The sequence below is a fragment of the Trichechus manatus genome, unplaced genomic scaffold, assembly GCF_000243295.1.
Source record: "Trichechus manatus latirostris isolate Lorelei unplaced genomic scaffold, TriManLat1.0 scaffold00001, whole genome shotgun sequence".
In the NCBI taxonomy this organism is placed as follows: Eukaryota; Metazoa; Chordata; class Mammalia; order Sirenia; family Trichechidae; genus Trichechus; species Trichechus manatus.
The window spans coordinates 12,367,284-12,385,511 of NW_004443937.1; the positions used below are offsets into that span (position 1 = coordinate 12,367,284).

The 18,228-nt window shown below is 37.0% G+C and overlaps 1 protein-coding gene across 3 annotated transcripts in view; it reads left to right on the forward strand.

Moving 5' to 3' along the window:
- Positions 1–18,228, forward strand: part of PPARG (peroxisome proliferator activated receptor gamma) — a 79,308-nt gene that overhangs the window by 20,154 nt on the left and 40,926 nt on the right. Inside the window, exons 2-4 of one of the 3 annotated variants that reach the window (XM_004368339.3) lie at positions 7,174–7,401; positions 8,800–8,969; positions 17,145–17,283. In XM_004368339.3, the coding sequence (XP_004368396.1) occupies positions 7,174–7,401; positions 8,800–8,969; positions 17,145–17,283 (537 nt within the window). Of the gene's footprint in view, positions 1–7,172; positions 7,402–8,799; positions 8,970–17,143; positions 17,284–18,228 lie in introns of those variants that run through there. The other 2 variants (XM_023739929.1, XM_023739975.1) reach the window with 2 other exon arrangements.

Consider the following 18,228-nt stretch of genomic DNA (forward strand, 5'->3'; position numbering starts at 1 on the left):
ACGACCATATAGGACAGTGTAGAACTGCCCCATTAGGGTTTCCAAGGAGTGGCTGGTGGATTCAAACAGCAGACCTTTTGGTTAGCAGCTGAGCTCTTAACCACTGTGCCACCAGGGCTCTGCCTATAAATGCTAGCTGATGCAGTTATTGAGGAGATGCAACATTTCCCCAAGCTATTTTAATAGAAGTTTTTCTTTTCTCTCCGTAAGGGATAACATAAACTTTAAATGGTAAGGTCTATACTTGTGGTACTTGGTTTTAGAATTTAAGATCTTTTTTGACCCATCTCCATACCCCCAAATAATGATGCCTGTCAGATTAGAGGAGCCCTGGCAGTGCAGTGGTTAAGAGCTATGGCTGCTAGTCAAAGGTCAGCAGTTTGTATCCACTGGCCACTCCTTAGAAATCCTATGAGGCCGTTCTGCTGTTTCTATAGCATTGCTGTGAGTCAGAATCAACCTGATGGCAACTGGTTTGCTTTTTTTGGTTTTATCAGATTAGAGAAGTTACTTTTGCATGAATTGGTTGTATTTTCATTTGAAATACATTGTACCTTGGAGTACTGTGAAAAGCCTACTCATAGAGTGAAGTGGGTCAGTCACAAAAGGACAAATATTGTATGATCCCACTTACATGGGCAAATCTGCTGCAAAAGACCTCTTTAAAGTGTTAAAAAGCAAAGATGTCAGCTTGAGGACTAAGCTGACACCTGAACCAAGCCATGATATTTTCAGTCACCTCATATGCATGCAAAAGCTGGACAATGAATAAGGAAGACCAAATAAGAATTGATACATTTGAAGTATGATGTTGGTGAAGAATATTGAATATACCATAGACTGCCAGAAGAACAAACAAATCTGTCTTGGAAGAAGTACAGCCAGAATGCTTCTTAGAAGCGAGAATGGTGAGACGTCATCTCACGTACTTTGGACATGTTATCAGGAAGGACCAGTCCCTAGAGAAGGACATCATACTTGGTCAAGCAGAGGGTCATCAAAAAAGAGGAAGATCCTCAATGAGATGGATTGACACAGTGGCTGCAACAATAGGGTTCAAAGGTAGCAACAGTTGTGAGGATGGCACAGGATTGGACAGTGTTTCATTCTGTTGTACATAGAGTCACTATGAGTCAAAACTGACTTGACGGCACCTATCATCAGCAATAGAATTGGCAAATGCAAAGAGGCCAAACTTTATTAGTGGTCGGGGAGGAAGGAGGAGGAAGTAACTAGGGGAAATCATGGTTTAGGAAGCAGTGAGTTTCTGCTAATGGTGATGGAAAATTTGTCAATGGATACAGGTAATGGTTGCACAACGTGATTAATGTAGTCAATGTCACTGACTTGTGCATGTAAAAAATATGAAATTGGCAGATTTTGTGTTAAATATATTTTTAACCGCAATTAAAAAAGAAAAAAAAAATCTGTTCATAGAGCTTAAAGCCAAGCTTGAAGGTCAAAGATAACAGCACAGATTTCTGTCCCTCCTCACAAGGTCTGCCTCAAGTCTTTTGCCTGCTTGAAACACACTAAAGGTTGTGAAATTGATGGACATGCCCTGATGCAACTCAACTCAGCGTCATCCAGCTGGAAAGCTAAGACACTGTTACTTATTCCTGAGAAGGGCTGTTGTTCGTGCAAATATTTTGTTCATTTGTTCTTTCATGGGCAATTGCACGGAGTAACAGAAAACACCTACTCGACTTACAGTTTGGCAGAAACAGTAGCTTATGTTTTCTAGAGACAAAATTAGAAGCAGGCTCCCTGGACCCATCTGTAAGTCAAAATAAAATAAACTGTCTAGGGAACCACTATGACTCCCAGTAACTATGGTTCGTGGAATAATATTGTTTAGGTCAAGGTGTCCCAGCATAAGAGAAAAGGGAGGAGGGGAAAATGTGTCTTTGGGCACTGTGTTTCATCAAGATGGAGAGGCAAGCTGTTTTTCTTTCTCGTTTTGTCCTTTCTACTTAGAAAAGAGAAAAGTTATCCTGTAGGACCCTCATCTTCTTCCTGTAATCATCAAAAGAGAAAAACTGAGTTGTTAAGGAGAGGAGTTATAGCATAAACTGTGTTTTATTTTATAATATTGAAGATGAACATATTTTCTGGGATGCCTTAAGTCTTAGCTCAACTAAGCCATTGAGAAAATATCGTTATTTTTCCATTTTTCACGGCAAAATGAAAACTCATGCTACTCCTGTCATGGATTGAATTGTGTCCCCAAAAAATATCTGTCAGCTTGGCTAGGTCCTGATTCCCAGGATTGTATGATTGTCTACCATTTTGTCACCTGATGTGATTTCCCTACGTGTTGTAAATCCTATTACTATGATGTAATAAGATGAATTAATGGCAGTTATATTGATGAGATCAACAAGGTTAGATAGTGTCTGAAGCCAATCTCTTTTGAGATATAAAAGAGAGAAGCAAGCAGAGAGACATGAGAACCTCATACCACCAAGAAAGCAGTGCCAGGAGCAGAACGCATCCTTTGGACCTGGGGTTCCCGCTCAGAGAAGCTCCTCGTCAAGGGGAAGATTGATGACAAGGACCTTCCTCCAGAGCCAACAGAGAAAGCCTTCCCCTGGAGGTGGTGCCCTGACTTTGGACTTGTAGCCTACTAGACTGGGAGAGAATAAATTTCTCTTTGTTAAAGCCATCCACTTGTGGTATTTCTGTTATAGCAGCACTAGATGACTAAGACAACTCCTCTCTGAAAAACATGAAAATTCAGTTGGCAAGCATTGAGTAAACAGCAAATGTGCATAAGCACTAAAGAAAAAACAGAATAATAAGACACTGAAACTTTGCTCCGAATATGAAGCCTAATGGTAGACATATTTATCCAAGTAATTCTATCGCAATTAAAAGACAGGTACAAAGAGCTGTGGGCACACAGAGATGAAGAATTTTTAAGTTGGAGAATTTATGGAAGGTTTTATGGAGAAAGTGACCTTTGGACTGGCTTTGAAAGACAGGTAAGATTGTGACGTGTAGAGATGAAGGGCAGGAAGAGAACATTCCAGGCTCAGGAAACAGTGTGAGCAAAGAGTAGCAGTCTAGAAGGTGCAGAGCGTGTTTAACTTGGCAAATAGTATGCGATACCTAACCACAGGGTGTGCCAGGAAAGAGAGTGAGGTCCGGGATAAGTAGTGGAAAATCACTGCTGTTGGTGTTAGCGGCCGTCGAGTCGGCCCCCGACTCATGATGGCCCCATGTAAAACGAAACAAAATGCTGCCTGGTCCTGCACCATCCCCATGACCAGTTGTGGATCAGACCATTGTGATCCATAGGGTTTTAGGGCTGTGCTGTGGAAGGTCTTGACTGTCAAGCTAAGATATTTTAATTTATCGTATAGGTGAGTGCTTCTCCAACTCTTCCACTAATATGCCCTTAACAGTACCCGTTGCTGTCAAGTCCATTCCAACTCATAGTGACCCTATAGGACAGAGTAGAACTGCCCCCATATGGTTTCCAAGGCTGTAAATTTTTATGGAAGCAGACTGCCACATCTTTATCCTGAGCGGCTGGTGGAGTCAAGCTACCCACCATCCGGTTAGCAGCCAAGTGCTTAACCACTGCACCACCAGTGTTCCCTGGCCCTTAATAATAGAGGACGGTAAAAACATACCATTTTTTGGCCATGAAATATACTAGAAGTACATTTTTTAAGAGGTTTCTATTATATCTGAAAATTTCACATGGATTTTTTTCTTCTATTCCTTAACACTTAAGTGACTATTTTGATGTTAAAATTTTTCCCAAAAATCTTTAAATAAAATAGATGCCCCCTAGGGATATAATTCCAGCATAAAGAAGCCTGGCTTTGGTTGATAGTGAGTCACTGAAGTTGTATGCTAAAAATGAAACAAAACAAAATTAAGCCAGCAAAATGATGAGCAACCAGTTTTTCCTGCAACCCAGATATTTTTTGCATCCTTATTTTCATTTCCAAGTATTCACAGAGGCACACCCCTGCCTTAAACTCACTTAAAAACCAAAAACCAAACGTGTTGCCATTGACTCAGCCCCCAACTCATGGCCACCCCGTGTGTTGCAGAGTAGAACTGCTCCACAGAGTTTTCTTGGCTATAATCTCTATGGAAGCAGATCAACAGACCTTTTATTCCACAGAGCCACTGGGTGGGTTCCAACTGCCAACCTTTAGGTTAGCAGCCGATAGCAAACCACTTATACCATCGAGGCTCCTTTAACTCACATAGTCAGTTTTTATTTTGTAATTGCAAAAGGACTTTGCAATAAGCATAATGAGAAATAATCTGATAGACTGGATATTACAATCTAGACAAAAGAGGTATATTTTATATGAAATTATACTAAATAAAATAGAGAAATGAAAAATTAAGCATGCTGAGGAGAGGGGCAAAGTAACTGAGTGAACTGAGTTGGGCGGATTTAGATGAATTTTGAAACATAAGGCACAGTTCAATGGGTGCCCCTCACGTTAAGAGCACAAACTCTTTTCTGGATGTCATTGAGAACCCAGTGTGACCTTTAAGCTATCAAGAGTACACATTCCTCTTTTTGGTGTGCAGTGTTTACACTGTAACACAGATAACTTAAGGTTGTTTGGGTGCTTATTTATGTAGATATTCAGACATGTGAACCCAAACGGTGCCTAATGAGCCCTCTTGGCACCACTGGAGCACATTCATGGTACTATTTTCTTTATTTGTGTTTTCAAGACATTTTGTTTTTCTTATGAAGACCACAACTGGAATCTTTAATCGCACACAAGAGTTAGCTTTTGAGAGAAGTTTCCTTAGTTCTCTTCATGCTGAGCAAAAGCAAGAGATCCATTCTCAGACATGCCTAAGAGAGCAGTCCTTCTTCCATAAGCCTTTTTCATCAATGAGAGAATAAAGAGAATATAGAGAGAGTAGAAGAAAAGCAAAGAGGGCTTGAAGCACTTACTGATGAAGATCAAAGACTGCAGTCTTCAGTATGGATTACACCTCAACATGAAGAAAACAAAAATCCTTACAACTGGACCAACAAGCAACATCATGATAAACAGAGAAAAGATTGAAGTTGTCAAGGATTTCATTTTACTTGGATCCACGATCACCGCCCATGGAAGCAGCAGTCAAGAAATCAAAAGACATATTGCGTTGGGAAAATCTGCTCCAAAAGACCTCTTCAAAGTGTTAAAAAGCCAAGATGTCACTTTGAGGACTAGAGTATGCCTGACCCAGGCCATGACCCAGGCCGTAGTATTTTCACTCACCTCATATGCATGTGAAAGCTGGACAATGAATAAGGAAGACCAAAGAATTGATGCCTTTGAATTATGGTGTTGGCAAAAAATAGTGAATATACCATGGACTGCCAGAAGAATGAACAAATCTGTCTTGGAAGAAGTACGGCCAGAATGTTCCTTAGAAGCAGGGATGGCAAGACTTAGTCTCACGTACTTTGGACATGTTATCAGGAGGGACCACTGGAGAAGGACATCATGCTTGGTAAAGTAAAGGATCAGCAAAAAAGAGGAAGACCCTCAACGAGATAGACTGACACAGCGGCTGCAACAATGGACTCAAACATTGCAACAATTGTGAGGATGGCGCAGGACCAGGCAGTGTTTCATTCTGTTGTGCATAGAGTTGCTTTGAGTTGGAACCAACTCAACGGCACCCAATAACAACAACAGGATTTCTGAGTCAGCTTTAAGTTTGAATGTCTACTTACTAGCTACTGGACCTTGGGCAAGTCACTTCACCTCTCTAGTCCTAGCTTATCTATACAGTGGGGATAATATCTCAGATTATAGGAATGTGTGTGGTACATGGAAGGTACTCAATAAATGTTAATTTACTTTTCCCCTTCCCTGCCCCTTCTGCTGAAATTTCACAGCCATTAATTTAGTCATCAATTCATTTAATATTTAATAAATAAATACTGAATGAGCACGCACTATGAGCCAAGCCCTTTGTTAGGTAGTGGGCTTATGACTGCAAACAAGACAGATGAGCAGATTGCAGGCGCCCTGGGGTTTATGAGCAATGCATTTACTTCATTCCATAGTCAGCAATCCCAAATTCACACAGCTCCCCGCTAGTGGTTTTGACCAAATTGTTAACATTTAAAATATTTAATGACTGCTTTTTTGGCACCACTTTTTTAATAGTGAACTGGGTTTCAGGTAAACCAAGTCAGAAGGTTTAAAGTCTACACACTCCAGTGGGTCACAAGTTCACATTAAATACTTAGAACCAGAACCTGTCAGGGTGTTACTTCACTTACTGTGACCACAAATCATAGTTAGAAAAATGCATGTGGCATTTGTCATCTTAAGGGGGCAATTCATAAAACTACTTATTCTATGTCTTAGGAGGCATATAAGTGATTTTTTTTTAATTAATGCTGGGCTAGATTCTGACATTTTATTAATTATAATCAAACGTTTCTATGTATCTCTAACCTCTCTGTTCTCAATATTGGAAAAACTTTCTCCTCTTTAAGAAAAGTGATATCCACATAAAAAATAAATATTTGAGTATGTTTTCATAGTACAGAAGGGATCTTCACTTTTTTTAAAGATTCATTTTAGTATTACTTTGAAGTATCACTTTAAAATTATTTTTACCAGGCAACTAAATAATTAATTCATTTACCTAGATTTAGTGTTCATCCAACTTTTCTATTATAAAAAAGAATTATAAGCGTAAATGGAGTAGCAAATTTTTCATTTTAAAGATAAAAATATTTAGAATATCTAATTTCAAGATATCTAATTTTTAGAATATCTAATTGTTCCAGAACCTATGTACTTTAAAATTAATCGTTAAGAGATTCAATTGATGATCTCCTATAGAAGACAGAGCAGAGATGTTTGCAGGACATTTAAAATAAAAACACTGCATACATCTGTACTAATAAATAGATTAGTACACCACTTTTGAATAGTGAACTGGTTTCAGGTAAACCAAGTCAGGCGTGATAACCAGGTAAGGGGTGACTTCTTCCTACAGTAAAGCAACCTGGAGGACACTAAGAAGGTGCTTATGTTCCCTTCTTTCATTGTGATAACTTAGATGAGATCAGTCATTTTACCAAGGACTCTTTTGGTTCTCATTCTGTATATCATTAGACGATTGCTTCAGTCTCCAGGATTAACTTCATGGCTCTTCTTGTTTCCATTTCAGGAATTACCATGGTTGACACCGAGATGCCATTTTGGCCCACCAACTTTGGAATCAGCTCCATGGATCTCTCTGTAATGGATGATCACTCTCACTCCTTTGATATCAAACCCTTTACCACTGTTGATTTCTCCAGCATTTCTGCTCCACACTATGAAGACATTCCCTTCACAAGAGCAGACCCAGTGATGGCTGACTATAAGTATGACCTGAAGCTCCAAGACTACCAAAGTATGATGTTTATTTTCACTTCTCAGATTATTAAAACTGGACTTGCACTAATCTCTCAATAACTCTGGAATAAATACTCTAGAGACCAGAACTCCATAGGGAAGGCAGTTACCATTCATTCATCCATTTATCCATGAAATATTAGATATTTACTATATGCCAAAAAGGAAAGTAGTGTGTAAATGCCCCAGGTCATTCTTTCCCTTTTTCCCTCCCTCCCTCCTTCTCTCCCTCTCTTTCTTTTTCCTTCCTCCCTAGGAGCATTTTCTAACACGATTACATTGCCAGTTGTATCCCAGACTAAGAGTCCATCATCCAAACTTTGAATTCTTTTGGCCGCTTAAAAGTTAGTAAGTAACAGTTCCAGGTTCCCTTATATAACTTAGCATAACTAAATTGCTATCACTGTAGTCCATTTTTCCTAATCCTGCAGTTTGAGAAGCTTACATAGAAACCTGTTTTTCAACACAAATTTAAATTTTATCATTATTGGCTATTGATAAATCTCCATTCCATTAACTAAATTCACATCAAAGCAGCAGACCCAAGAAAAACCAAAACTGTACTTTTCAAGATAAAATTTATTTCTGTGGTGCTATTTCCTTGATTTTTATCTCTTTGTGTGCTGATTCCTAGTTTTCCAAAGCCACCACTATGTAATTGGCAACCTTTGCTTGACAAAAAGAACTTCCTGTATTTCTAGTTTTTGTTGTTTTTTTTTTTTAAGATAAATAATATACTTGGTTATATTTATCTGTGTGATTTTCAATTAGAGCCTAATATGGAAATTTAATAGGCCTGATCCTAACCAGTAGAAAAGTAGTACTTGCTTTCCATAGGTTCTCACATTCTTTATCAAAGATCATTTTACAAACCACTTTTTCTGGCTCAGCACTCATGGTAAGCTGGTCTCTTAACTTTTCATGGCCCTTCAAGCTGGACAGACCATTGCGTTTTCACAGCAAAGGTGTCTCTGTGGCAAGAGTGGTTTAAAGACACTTCTAAAATGCCACGTTCAAATAAAAATATATGATTTAATAATTTGTGATGAATGCCAAATATAGTACATTACATAACCAAATAAACTCAATTGTGTCAAGCACTATATGTTGTCTGAGCTTTAGTATGATAGGGTATTGAAAGGTTATAAAACCACAGACTTAATTCCCCTCCCCGTTTTATTTTTGCAGGTGAGGCTCAGAGATGTTGTGACTTGCCTGTGATTACAAAGACTACTCTTTCCTGACTTAACTCCAGTGTTTTTTTCACTTTTTCATAGTGCTTCTACATTTAAATAATAAAAATATGGCAGTGAGGTACACTAGGTGACCCGCCCTATGGTCTTTACAGCATTGTTTTTCGTGTGATAACTATCTGCTTACATGTTTTTGTGCACAGGTGCAATCAAAGTGGAGCCTGCCTCCCCACCTTATTATTCTGAAAAGACTCAGCTCTACAATAAGCCTCATGAAGAGCCTTCCAACTCCCTCATGGCAATTGAATGCCGTGTCTGTGGAGATAAAGCTTCCGGGTTCCACTATGGAGTTCATGCTTGTGAAGGATGCAAGGTAAAGAAAAAAAAAAAAAAATTCTTTCTCCAAAGAATTTGCTGAAAATTGATCAGTCATTTCATTTCCTGTTGCAAACACATTGCAAGAAATTAAGATAAAATCATCAAACTTCTTTGTTTTTTTGGCAGAACTCGTTTTTCCAATGGTAGAATGTTTGCAAGCCTAAGAAAACTGATAGAAGTAGGGCTGCTTTGCTCTGTTTCTCTTTCCCCAAAGTGGCCCCTTGGGGCACTGATCTAATTCAACCCTTGTATCTTGCAGATTTTAAAAAAAAGAAAGTCACTTGTCCCAGGTATCATCGCAAGACAGTGACAGGCTGCCACCAAAAAACAGATTTCCTAAATCCTCTCGTGTTTTTTTCACTATACCATTATCATGTTACATGTTACCATGTAACACTTTGAATATTTAAGACTTAACAGATTTTATATGTATAGATATAGATACACACACACGCATATATGTCTGTGTGTGTGTCTCTATCTACCTATACAGTCCTATAAGATTGAGTAAGGAACCCTGATGGTGCAATGGTTAAGCTCTCAGCTGCTAACTGAAAGGTTGGCAGTTCAAACCCAGACAGGGATCTACAGGAGAAAGACCTAGCGATCTACTCCTATAAAGATTACAGCTAAGAAAACCCTTTGGGGCAGTTCTACTCTGTCACATGAGGTCACAATGAGTGGAAATTGACTCAATGGCACCTAACAACAACAACATAAAATTGAGTCACTTTAAAAAAACCAGCTGCTGTTGAGTTGATCCCAACTGTGTGTTAGAGTACAATTGTGCTCCACAGGGTTTTCAATGGCTGATTTTTTGGAAGTAGATCACCAGGCCTTCCTCCGTCCTTCCAAGGCACCTCCGGGTGTACTCAACATCCAACCTTTTGGTTAGTAACGAGAACATTAACCATTTGCAGTAGCCAGGGACTCCATGACCACTTTACAGATATAGAAATGATGGATTAGAGAGACTTGCCCATGGACATTCATTATGTGACAGATCTAGAACTAGAACATGTATCTCATAGACTCCTACGCTAGTGCTCTATGTTTCCTTATTCTAGCATCAGTTGGAGCCATACATTATGGACAGGCAAAGAGATATAACTATTTTGGAAAGGAGATACTACTATTTGTCCTCGCCCCATTCTTTGTAAAAACTGGTATTTTGCCAAGTTCAGATATTTAGTAATATACTACCCTATTACTAAGAAAAATGCTAATCCATTCACATTTTAATATGCAACCTTTTAAGATAGTTCATTCTAATATACTCAGTGAATAAAATAGTATTTATTATATACTCTAGGGCATAGAATAAATTGTTCATAAATACTTACCTTATAAAATAAACAGTGCTTATATATAATAAGAATTCAGACAGTCCTCAACTGGGTTTTTCATTCAGAATAAGGTTACAGAATACCAGTTAGGTAGGAGTTAGGACATCTGAGTTCCTTACTTTAGCTTTCTCACTGACGAGCTGTATGTCAGATCATACAAGGAAACTAGTATATACTGAATTCTTGCTATGCACAGATATGGCACAATGTACTTTTGTATGTATCATTATTTAACCACATTTGGCCTAAGTTTCCTCATTGAAAGAATGATGGAGTTGAAGTAGATGATCTCTAAAAGTACCTTCAATTCAAACAGTTTATTACTGTAAATAGAGTGTACTGTAAATAGAGTTTATTACCTAATAGAGTGAAAAGAGACAGACTAGGAGTCAGCTGTGCCGCTTGCACAAAGGCACTAGCCAGTCACATAAACACCTCAGCCCTTAAGCACCCTATGTGTAAAATGACTTGGTAAGCTTAGCCTTGGTAAGATTATTCATCTCTAATATCTATCATTTCAGAATGACTCTTTGAAATACTTCTGACAAAAGATGCTTTCATTTAAAACAATAAAGCCCGTTCACTCTGTGATCAAATTAAATTATCTGTGATCTTATAAGAAGTCATTGCATACAGTTTTATAGACCTCAGTGAGTAGTAAGAACATGTCATTTTATTGAGTTAGAGTTACATAATTTTTGAGTGAATAAATTGCTGCTAGAATCTGAGCAGTTGTTAACATGAAGAAATCATTCAATGTTGGTCATCTTGATAATTTACAGTAACTAACGAATTTAAATGGGATGGTTGGTTAAAGTTTCCACAATAACTTCTTGTTTCTTGTGGGCTAGTAAAGCACTTATAAAACCTTTAAGCACATAGTTCCACCGTGATTGTATTAGTACAAATTTGTGAAGTATTAACATTACTGAGAATGGCTGACAATTTTAAAAAACATTGTCGGTGATTAGTTAATAGTGATAAAAGCTAAATTCTGAGGGAATTAAATCTTAGAAGATAGAAGCAAGCAAAGAAGAAAAGAAACAAAAAGAAGAAGAGGGAAGAGAAAATTCAAATGCCTTCAAGTTAGGAATAGAAAGGGAAGAAGGCAGAGATGAAAAATACAGAGGAATCCGTAACCTACTCTTGGAAAACTAAGAGTATGGTCCACTAACCTGTGGTAACTTGTAAACCATCCAAAATATAGATTACAGAATTCCTAGGCTAAAATGCAAAGACAGTTATGCTAACCTTAAAAGGGAAAAGCGATATCTACACATTTTAAAGACAGTAAGAAAAATTTTAGTGGAACAATATAATTTGGCTTCTCCAAGCTGTAAGCTACCAGCTCTCAAAGTGTGGTCCAGGCCCTTTCATAGCATCTAAGAGGTCGAAACTGTTTTCATAGTAATTCTTAGTTGTTATTTACCTTTTTCACTCATTCTCTCGCAAGTGTAGGTAGAATGTTCCAGAAGGTACATGATGTGTGATGATGATAACACAGCTCTCATGGCTAATGGAATGTTTGCTTATGAAACATAATTTCTCAGTTTTAATTTCTAATCTGATAAACATCAGTAGATATAACCCTCATTTAAAAAAGTCATTCTGAAATGATAGACTTTAGAGATGAATAATCTTACCAAGTCTAATCTTACCAAATGATTGGTAATTTTACCAATCTAAGAGGATGTTTTAAGAGAGTAAAGGCATCATGAGACCAAAAAATTTGAAAATCACTCTTATAAGGTATTGAGACTGGAGAAATACCAGTTCTCATTCTTTGCTACTTTGGAACTAAATAAAATCGCTGCCACACTCTGAATACAGCTAAATTAGACCAGTGGCTCTTAGTGGTCAAAGATGTCTTCTCAGCTCATAACCAATACTCAGTGAAAAGCCAGGAAAATGAAATGAGTAAATGAGTTTGAATCATCTGTACATATTTTCTGAAAGGTGCTTTGACCGTATAACACTTGCCATTTCAGTAGAATGTGAAGTATACCCATAATTAAAATATAGTTGTCCATGAAGCTGCAGATTGATTTATGGATTGAAAAGAATAGTTATATTGCTTAAGATAACTATCAGTAGGTCTTAAAAGATTTTACAATGTCAATGGAATAGGTTTATATTTGTAATACTTGCCAAAATTCAGTCAAACAGATGGGAATAAAAACATTGGTTTTAGATAAAAGTGAAATAGTAACAGATACTTGGGTGGGTTGATATTGCAGACTTATACACCTTAATGCTTGCAAAACTATTGTTTGTTGCTTACAAATTGGACGCATATTTTTTCTTTGGTAGGTTTCATCATATTTTTGTATCTTTAATGAAAGATCATCTTAGATCCATAGACTTACATAAAAATGTACTTAAATACAATCTACCACACAATACCATGTTGCCTACTTTTGTATTTCTATGTAGGATCCTACCTCAGGAAGAGTTTTTAGTCTGCTCCTACCTGCCAGTGTACCTCATTGATTCAGCCTTTATGGGCCATAGCGTTTCTTGGGAAAACTGAATTTAGGCCCAACATAGGGCCTTTACTCTCACTGTAAAATTAACAATACCATTCTTAGGTTTCATTGCACCTGAATTTTTGTTAAAACTGAAGATTTAACGGAGAAGTTGGATAAAATATTAAAAAAAAAAAAAACAGGCATCACCTTCTCACCGAAGACGGTGAAGACCTTAGAGTTAATATATACACAAAACAATTTTCTGAAATGTTGACTGATCATCTTTATCACACCACTTCACAAACTTCATGATTACTGGAAGAGTAAGTTATTGAAATTGCACATTGTTTTATGAACTCTGAAATAATAGAGAAGAGAATTGTTAAAGAGTATTTCTTTACCATTAATATAAAGAAACTTCGGAGAAGCCTGCTTCATTCTTCAAATCAATAAATAGTCTTACAGAAAACACTCAGTAATATTATCCTTACATTTTCCTCTCTAGATTTCTTGAGTAAAATGACAAGAAAATAATTGGTTATCCTGAACATAGTGTAAAAAAAGATGTAAAAGCAGGTTCCAGGTGCTTGGGTCTGTATATATTCATTTTAAAATTTTATATATAGTACATAAATGATATTCACAATGATTATTCTTTTTAACATTGAGAGACCCAGAATTATCAAAAAAAAGAATGTGATACACTTTTGAAAGGTAACATATAAGTCAAACCAAAAATTTGCATTGAAGGGTTTAAACTTAAAAAACGTAATTTTCTTATTTTCAACCACTAATACCAGTTTTAAAAAGTCATTATCAGAAAATCAGCCAAGAAGTACCACAAAATATATACGATCACAATGGCAAAAATGAAAGCAAAATTTCTCACCAGCAGTTCTGAGGACAGTTCTTTGAATTATCCTTCTATTGACCAGTGAAGAAAAATAGTTTTTAATATTCAAAGTGTCCTCAGAACCCTTTGAGAATTAAAAGAAGCTTCAACTTTCAGCATATCCTACATAGGACGTATTTTCTGAGACATTGCTGGTCTCGCAAGAGGTAGGGAAACTCTCCAAAACAATAACGGCAAAAACAAAACAAACAAAAAACTAGCTCCCAAGCAATGAGCTTGCCGGAAGACTATGAGGGATAGGGTGTCTCTCATGATCAATTGCCCCAAAGGCAGATGCCTATAGAAGTGTTAAGGGTCATCATTGAGAAGGAACTGAGTCTGGGGCTGCTTAATTGAGCTAGGATTTTCTAGGGGGTGTGAGATCGTAATAAGTTACTTGTGGCCCTGGCTTTCAGCAGAATCAGATGCAGATTCTCTTTGGAGGGAAGAATTCACAATTCAGACCCTGTAGGATCCCCACAGTTTAATATCAAGCAAAAAGCTCAAAATAAAATATCAGCAAGCACATAAGAAGGCAAGTCACCTTAAGTGACACTCATTTGAAACAAAACACAACACATTTAGACTCCCCCACACCTACCCGAGGAAAGCAGATATTGAGATTGCCTGGTGCCGAATATAGAACAGCTATATATGAAGTGTTTAAGGTAAGAGAGGCAAATCACAACAATGAACAAACAACAACGAAAGGAAAGATGAGCAGATTTGAAAACCAAGTAAAACTTCTAAAGTGAGAAATATAATTATTGAAATAAAAAATTCAATGGAAGGGTTAAACAGAATACTGGACACAATAGAAGGAAGGATGACTGAACCAAAAGATACATGCAAAGAAATTACCCACAGTGAGACCATCAGTGTCTCAAAGATTATGTCCAATCCAGGATCTACTGAAATTTGAAGCCTCTTTTAATTCTCAAAGGGTTCATAGTACTTTTGAATATTAAAAAGACATGTCAGCTTCACTGATCAATAGAAGAGTAATGTACAGAACCATTCTTACTGATAAACTTCGGTGAGAAATGTTTGTTTTTACTTTTGCCATTGTAATTATATATGTTTTGTGATCTTATTTGGCTGCCGCACTGATTTTTACTTTTGCAGTCAATATTAGTGGGTAACTAGTGTCAAGAAGGTGGAAAATACAAAAGAGTAGTTCAGAAATATGAAGGCTAGAATAAAAAGGTCTAATACGTATCTAATCCGCGTCCAAGAACTGACGAACAAGTGAAGCCATGATGCAGGAAACAATAACATGTCCAAGAAGATAAGTGAGAAGAAATACATGCCTAGATACATTGCAGTAAAACTGAAGAACATTAAAGATAAAGAGAATCACTAAAAGCAATCAAAGAGAAAAGAGATCACCTTCAAAGGCGATTGATAACAGATTTCTCAACAGCAACACTGGAAGACCAAAGACAGTGGAATTCAAAGTGTTGTGTAATGGGAAAATGAATGAATCATAACTTCTCTAAAAAAGATGAATTTTGAACACTTAATACTAAATTTTAAAAAATGGAAGTCACAAAAAGCTACATATGGTATGATACCACTTAATAAAGCCCCCAAGAAGCAAAACTAAACAATGTATTACTTAGTTATACTTACTTAGGTGATAAAGCTATACCTTAGTAAAAGGCAAGGGAATGATAAATACAAAATTAAGAATAATGATTACTCTGCCAAGGGGGATTGATCAGGAGACAGGAGTTGGATAAGAGAAGAACTTATAAGTAAATACAAGTTGTGGACATAGTTTTAGATCTTGGGCTGGACAATGGGTTCGTGTGTGATTATTATCTTTTTATACTCTATAATTACATATATTTTTTCTTTGTAACTAATATTACATTTAAAAAGACAACAGCAAAAAATTAAGGGAAAAGTAATATGCCAATGACCTTGTAATGTCTCAGTCACAGTTTAGAATCACAAAACAGCAGAGATGAAAGTATGTCCTCATTTTACAGATGGAAAAGGTGAGACTCAGAAAGGAAGTTGACTCACATACATTCATTCAACAGATTTTAACAGCACTATTGTAGGTGTTTGGGTTACATCCTGGGGCAGAAGGGACAATCTTTGCCTCCCAAGGAGCTCACAATTTTAATTGAGAAATGGAGGAGGGACAGAAAATAAAAAAATAAATTTAATAAACAAATTATGTGGTATCTTAGAAAGTGGTAAGTGCCATTGGAAAGTGCTACAGGCCACCACCAGGTATTCAATAGAGCAGGTAAGTCTCATTGAGAAGGTGAGATTTGAGCAAAACTTGAAGGCGATGAAGGAAATAGGCAAGTGTATATTTAGAGAAAGAGCTTTCCAAGTGAGAGAAAGCAAGAAGTCAGGGATCACTTCGAGGATTTTGGCTGGAGGAACTGAGAGGGTGGAGTTGCGTCAACGAGATGGAGAAAGCTGCAAGTAAAGTAGATCTATAGGTGGAACTCAGGAGTTCAGTTTGGGACATGCTGAGTTTGAGATGCTATTAGATTTCCCAGTGGAGATGTCAAGTAAGCAGGAGGACGTACTTGTCTAGAGTTCAGGATAGAAATCTGGAGAAAGCCAAAATGCATGTCAGTGGCAGAACCTATCCTCCTTCGGTGCTTTTTGTACCAAACAGGGCCAGATAAATTTGAAAGAATTAAAAATTGAGTTTCATGAAGATGAACACAATAGAAATGAATAGGAATACTATCAGCAACAACAAAAAAGATGGAGTTAGAAAACATTTCTGATGGTAAATTGTTCTTCATTTCTTTCCGAAAGATACAAATATAACAGAATTCTGTTAGCCTCTAATTGACATATTTGCCATTTTGTGATAGCAGTAGATTTCCTGTGGACTTATATATTACTTCTCATGTTATTTTCTACTATCTCTTTTTGTCCGTAGGCTACAATGGTTATGGGGCACTTTTTCAATTGCGCAAATAAATGAAATAAATTTCTGCAGGAAATTATGCAGTGTAGAGAATTCCAAACAATTATCCACATGTGGATTTTTATTGGCCCTGATCATGGTTTAGAATGAAATGATTATAACTTTGCCAAACTGCTTAGCACAATTGTAAAGGCTAGGGCATGCCATTGGAATGATTTGCAGAGAGACTGAACTGATTACATGGTGTTTTATTTGCATTACATTAAATCCAGAGCACTTCTTAGAGCATGCTGAAAACCAAATGTAGAGCCAAGATACATCGAATGACATCAGTTGGATGTGATCAGTGTCCAAAGGACACTGGAGTTCCTCTAATTCTTTATCTTATATCAAAAGAAAATAGAGTTTCAGAAAGGTAAAGTGACTTGTTTCAAGTCACCAGTGACAGAGCTGTGTCAGGAACCTCCCTCTCCCAGGCCAAGGCTCCTTTAGCCACATGTTGCTATGTATGTCACAGACAGTTAAGATTTACTTCTTTTTTTTTCATATCCCCTTGCAGGGTTTCTTCCGGAGGACAATCAGATTGAAGCTTATTTATGATAGATGTGACCTTAACTGTCGGATCCACAAAAAAAGTAGAAATAAATGTCAATACTGTCGGTTTCAGAAATGTCTTGCTGTGGGGATGTCTCATAATGGTAAGTGAACACTTGTCACTATATACTTTATTATTCTCATTAGAGCTGCCAGGTCGGTGGACAGTAGGGCCAGTGTTGAAAATGTGTACACTTTTCCTGCCAAATGCCATATTTCAGAATATTGCATGCCAATAAGACATTTCTCATGTAGGGCAATATATTTAGACTTTCAGTGTAGAATCCTACTCTCTCTGGTTTGGCATCTGCCATGAGAAAAGAAGAGACTGAAAAATCTCAGGAGTTAAGGAAACACTGGTGTGTTTTAAAACAAATGTAATGATAATTGTGATTGATTTTTTTTAATGTTGCTTTAATAGCATTAAAAACAGAATTGCACATTTCTTATGTGTATCAGTAGTTTCTTTCTACTTTCAATATAATGAAATCCTGCAGTGGAAATTGAAATGGCATAGTAGAATTTAGATTTATTTACTGGATTCCCTGGGTGGTACAAATGGTTAATGTGCTTGGCTGCTAACCAAATGTTGGCTCTTGGAGTCCACTCAGAGGCACCTCAGAAGAAAGTCCTGGTGATCTACTTGCAAAAAATTAGCCACTGAAAACTCTATGGAGTACAATTCTACTCTGACACACATAGCTTCACCATGAGTCAGAACTGACTTAAGGTCAACTGGTTTAATATTTTTTGTGGTTTTTGTTTTGTTTTCATTTGGTTTGTGGGGGGAGGGTTTGGTTGTTGTTCTTTTATGTTGGTTTTTGGATTTTTTTTTTTTTCTTGTACTATGCAAAGACAAGTAAAGCATTGTCCTTGGCTTCAAGGAGCATAAAGACTTAAAGAAGGGATAAAGCAAATACTTAAAAGTTCCACAAAACCATAGCTTCAATGCCCGTAGAAACAGGAGAGAATAAAACTTTCTACTTTTTAAACCTTTATCTAAAATCATGTTTATGGCTTTGGGTACCTACTTAAGGGAAATAATGTGA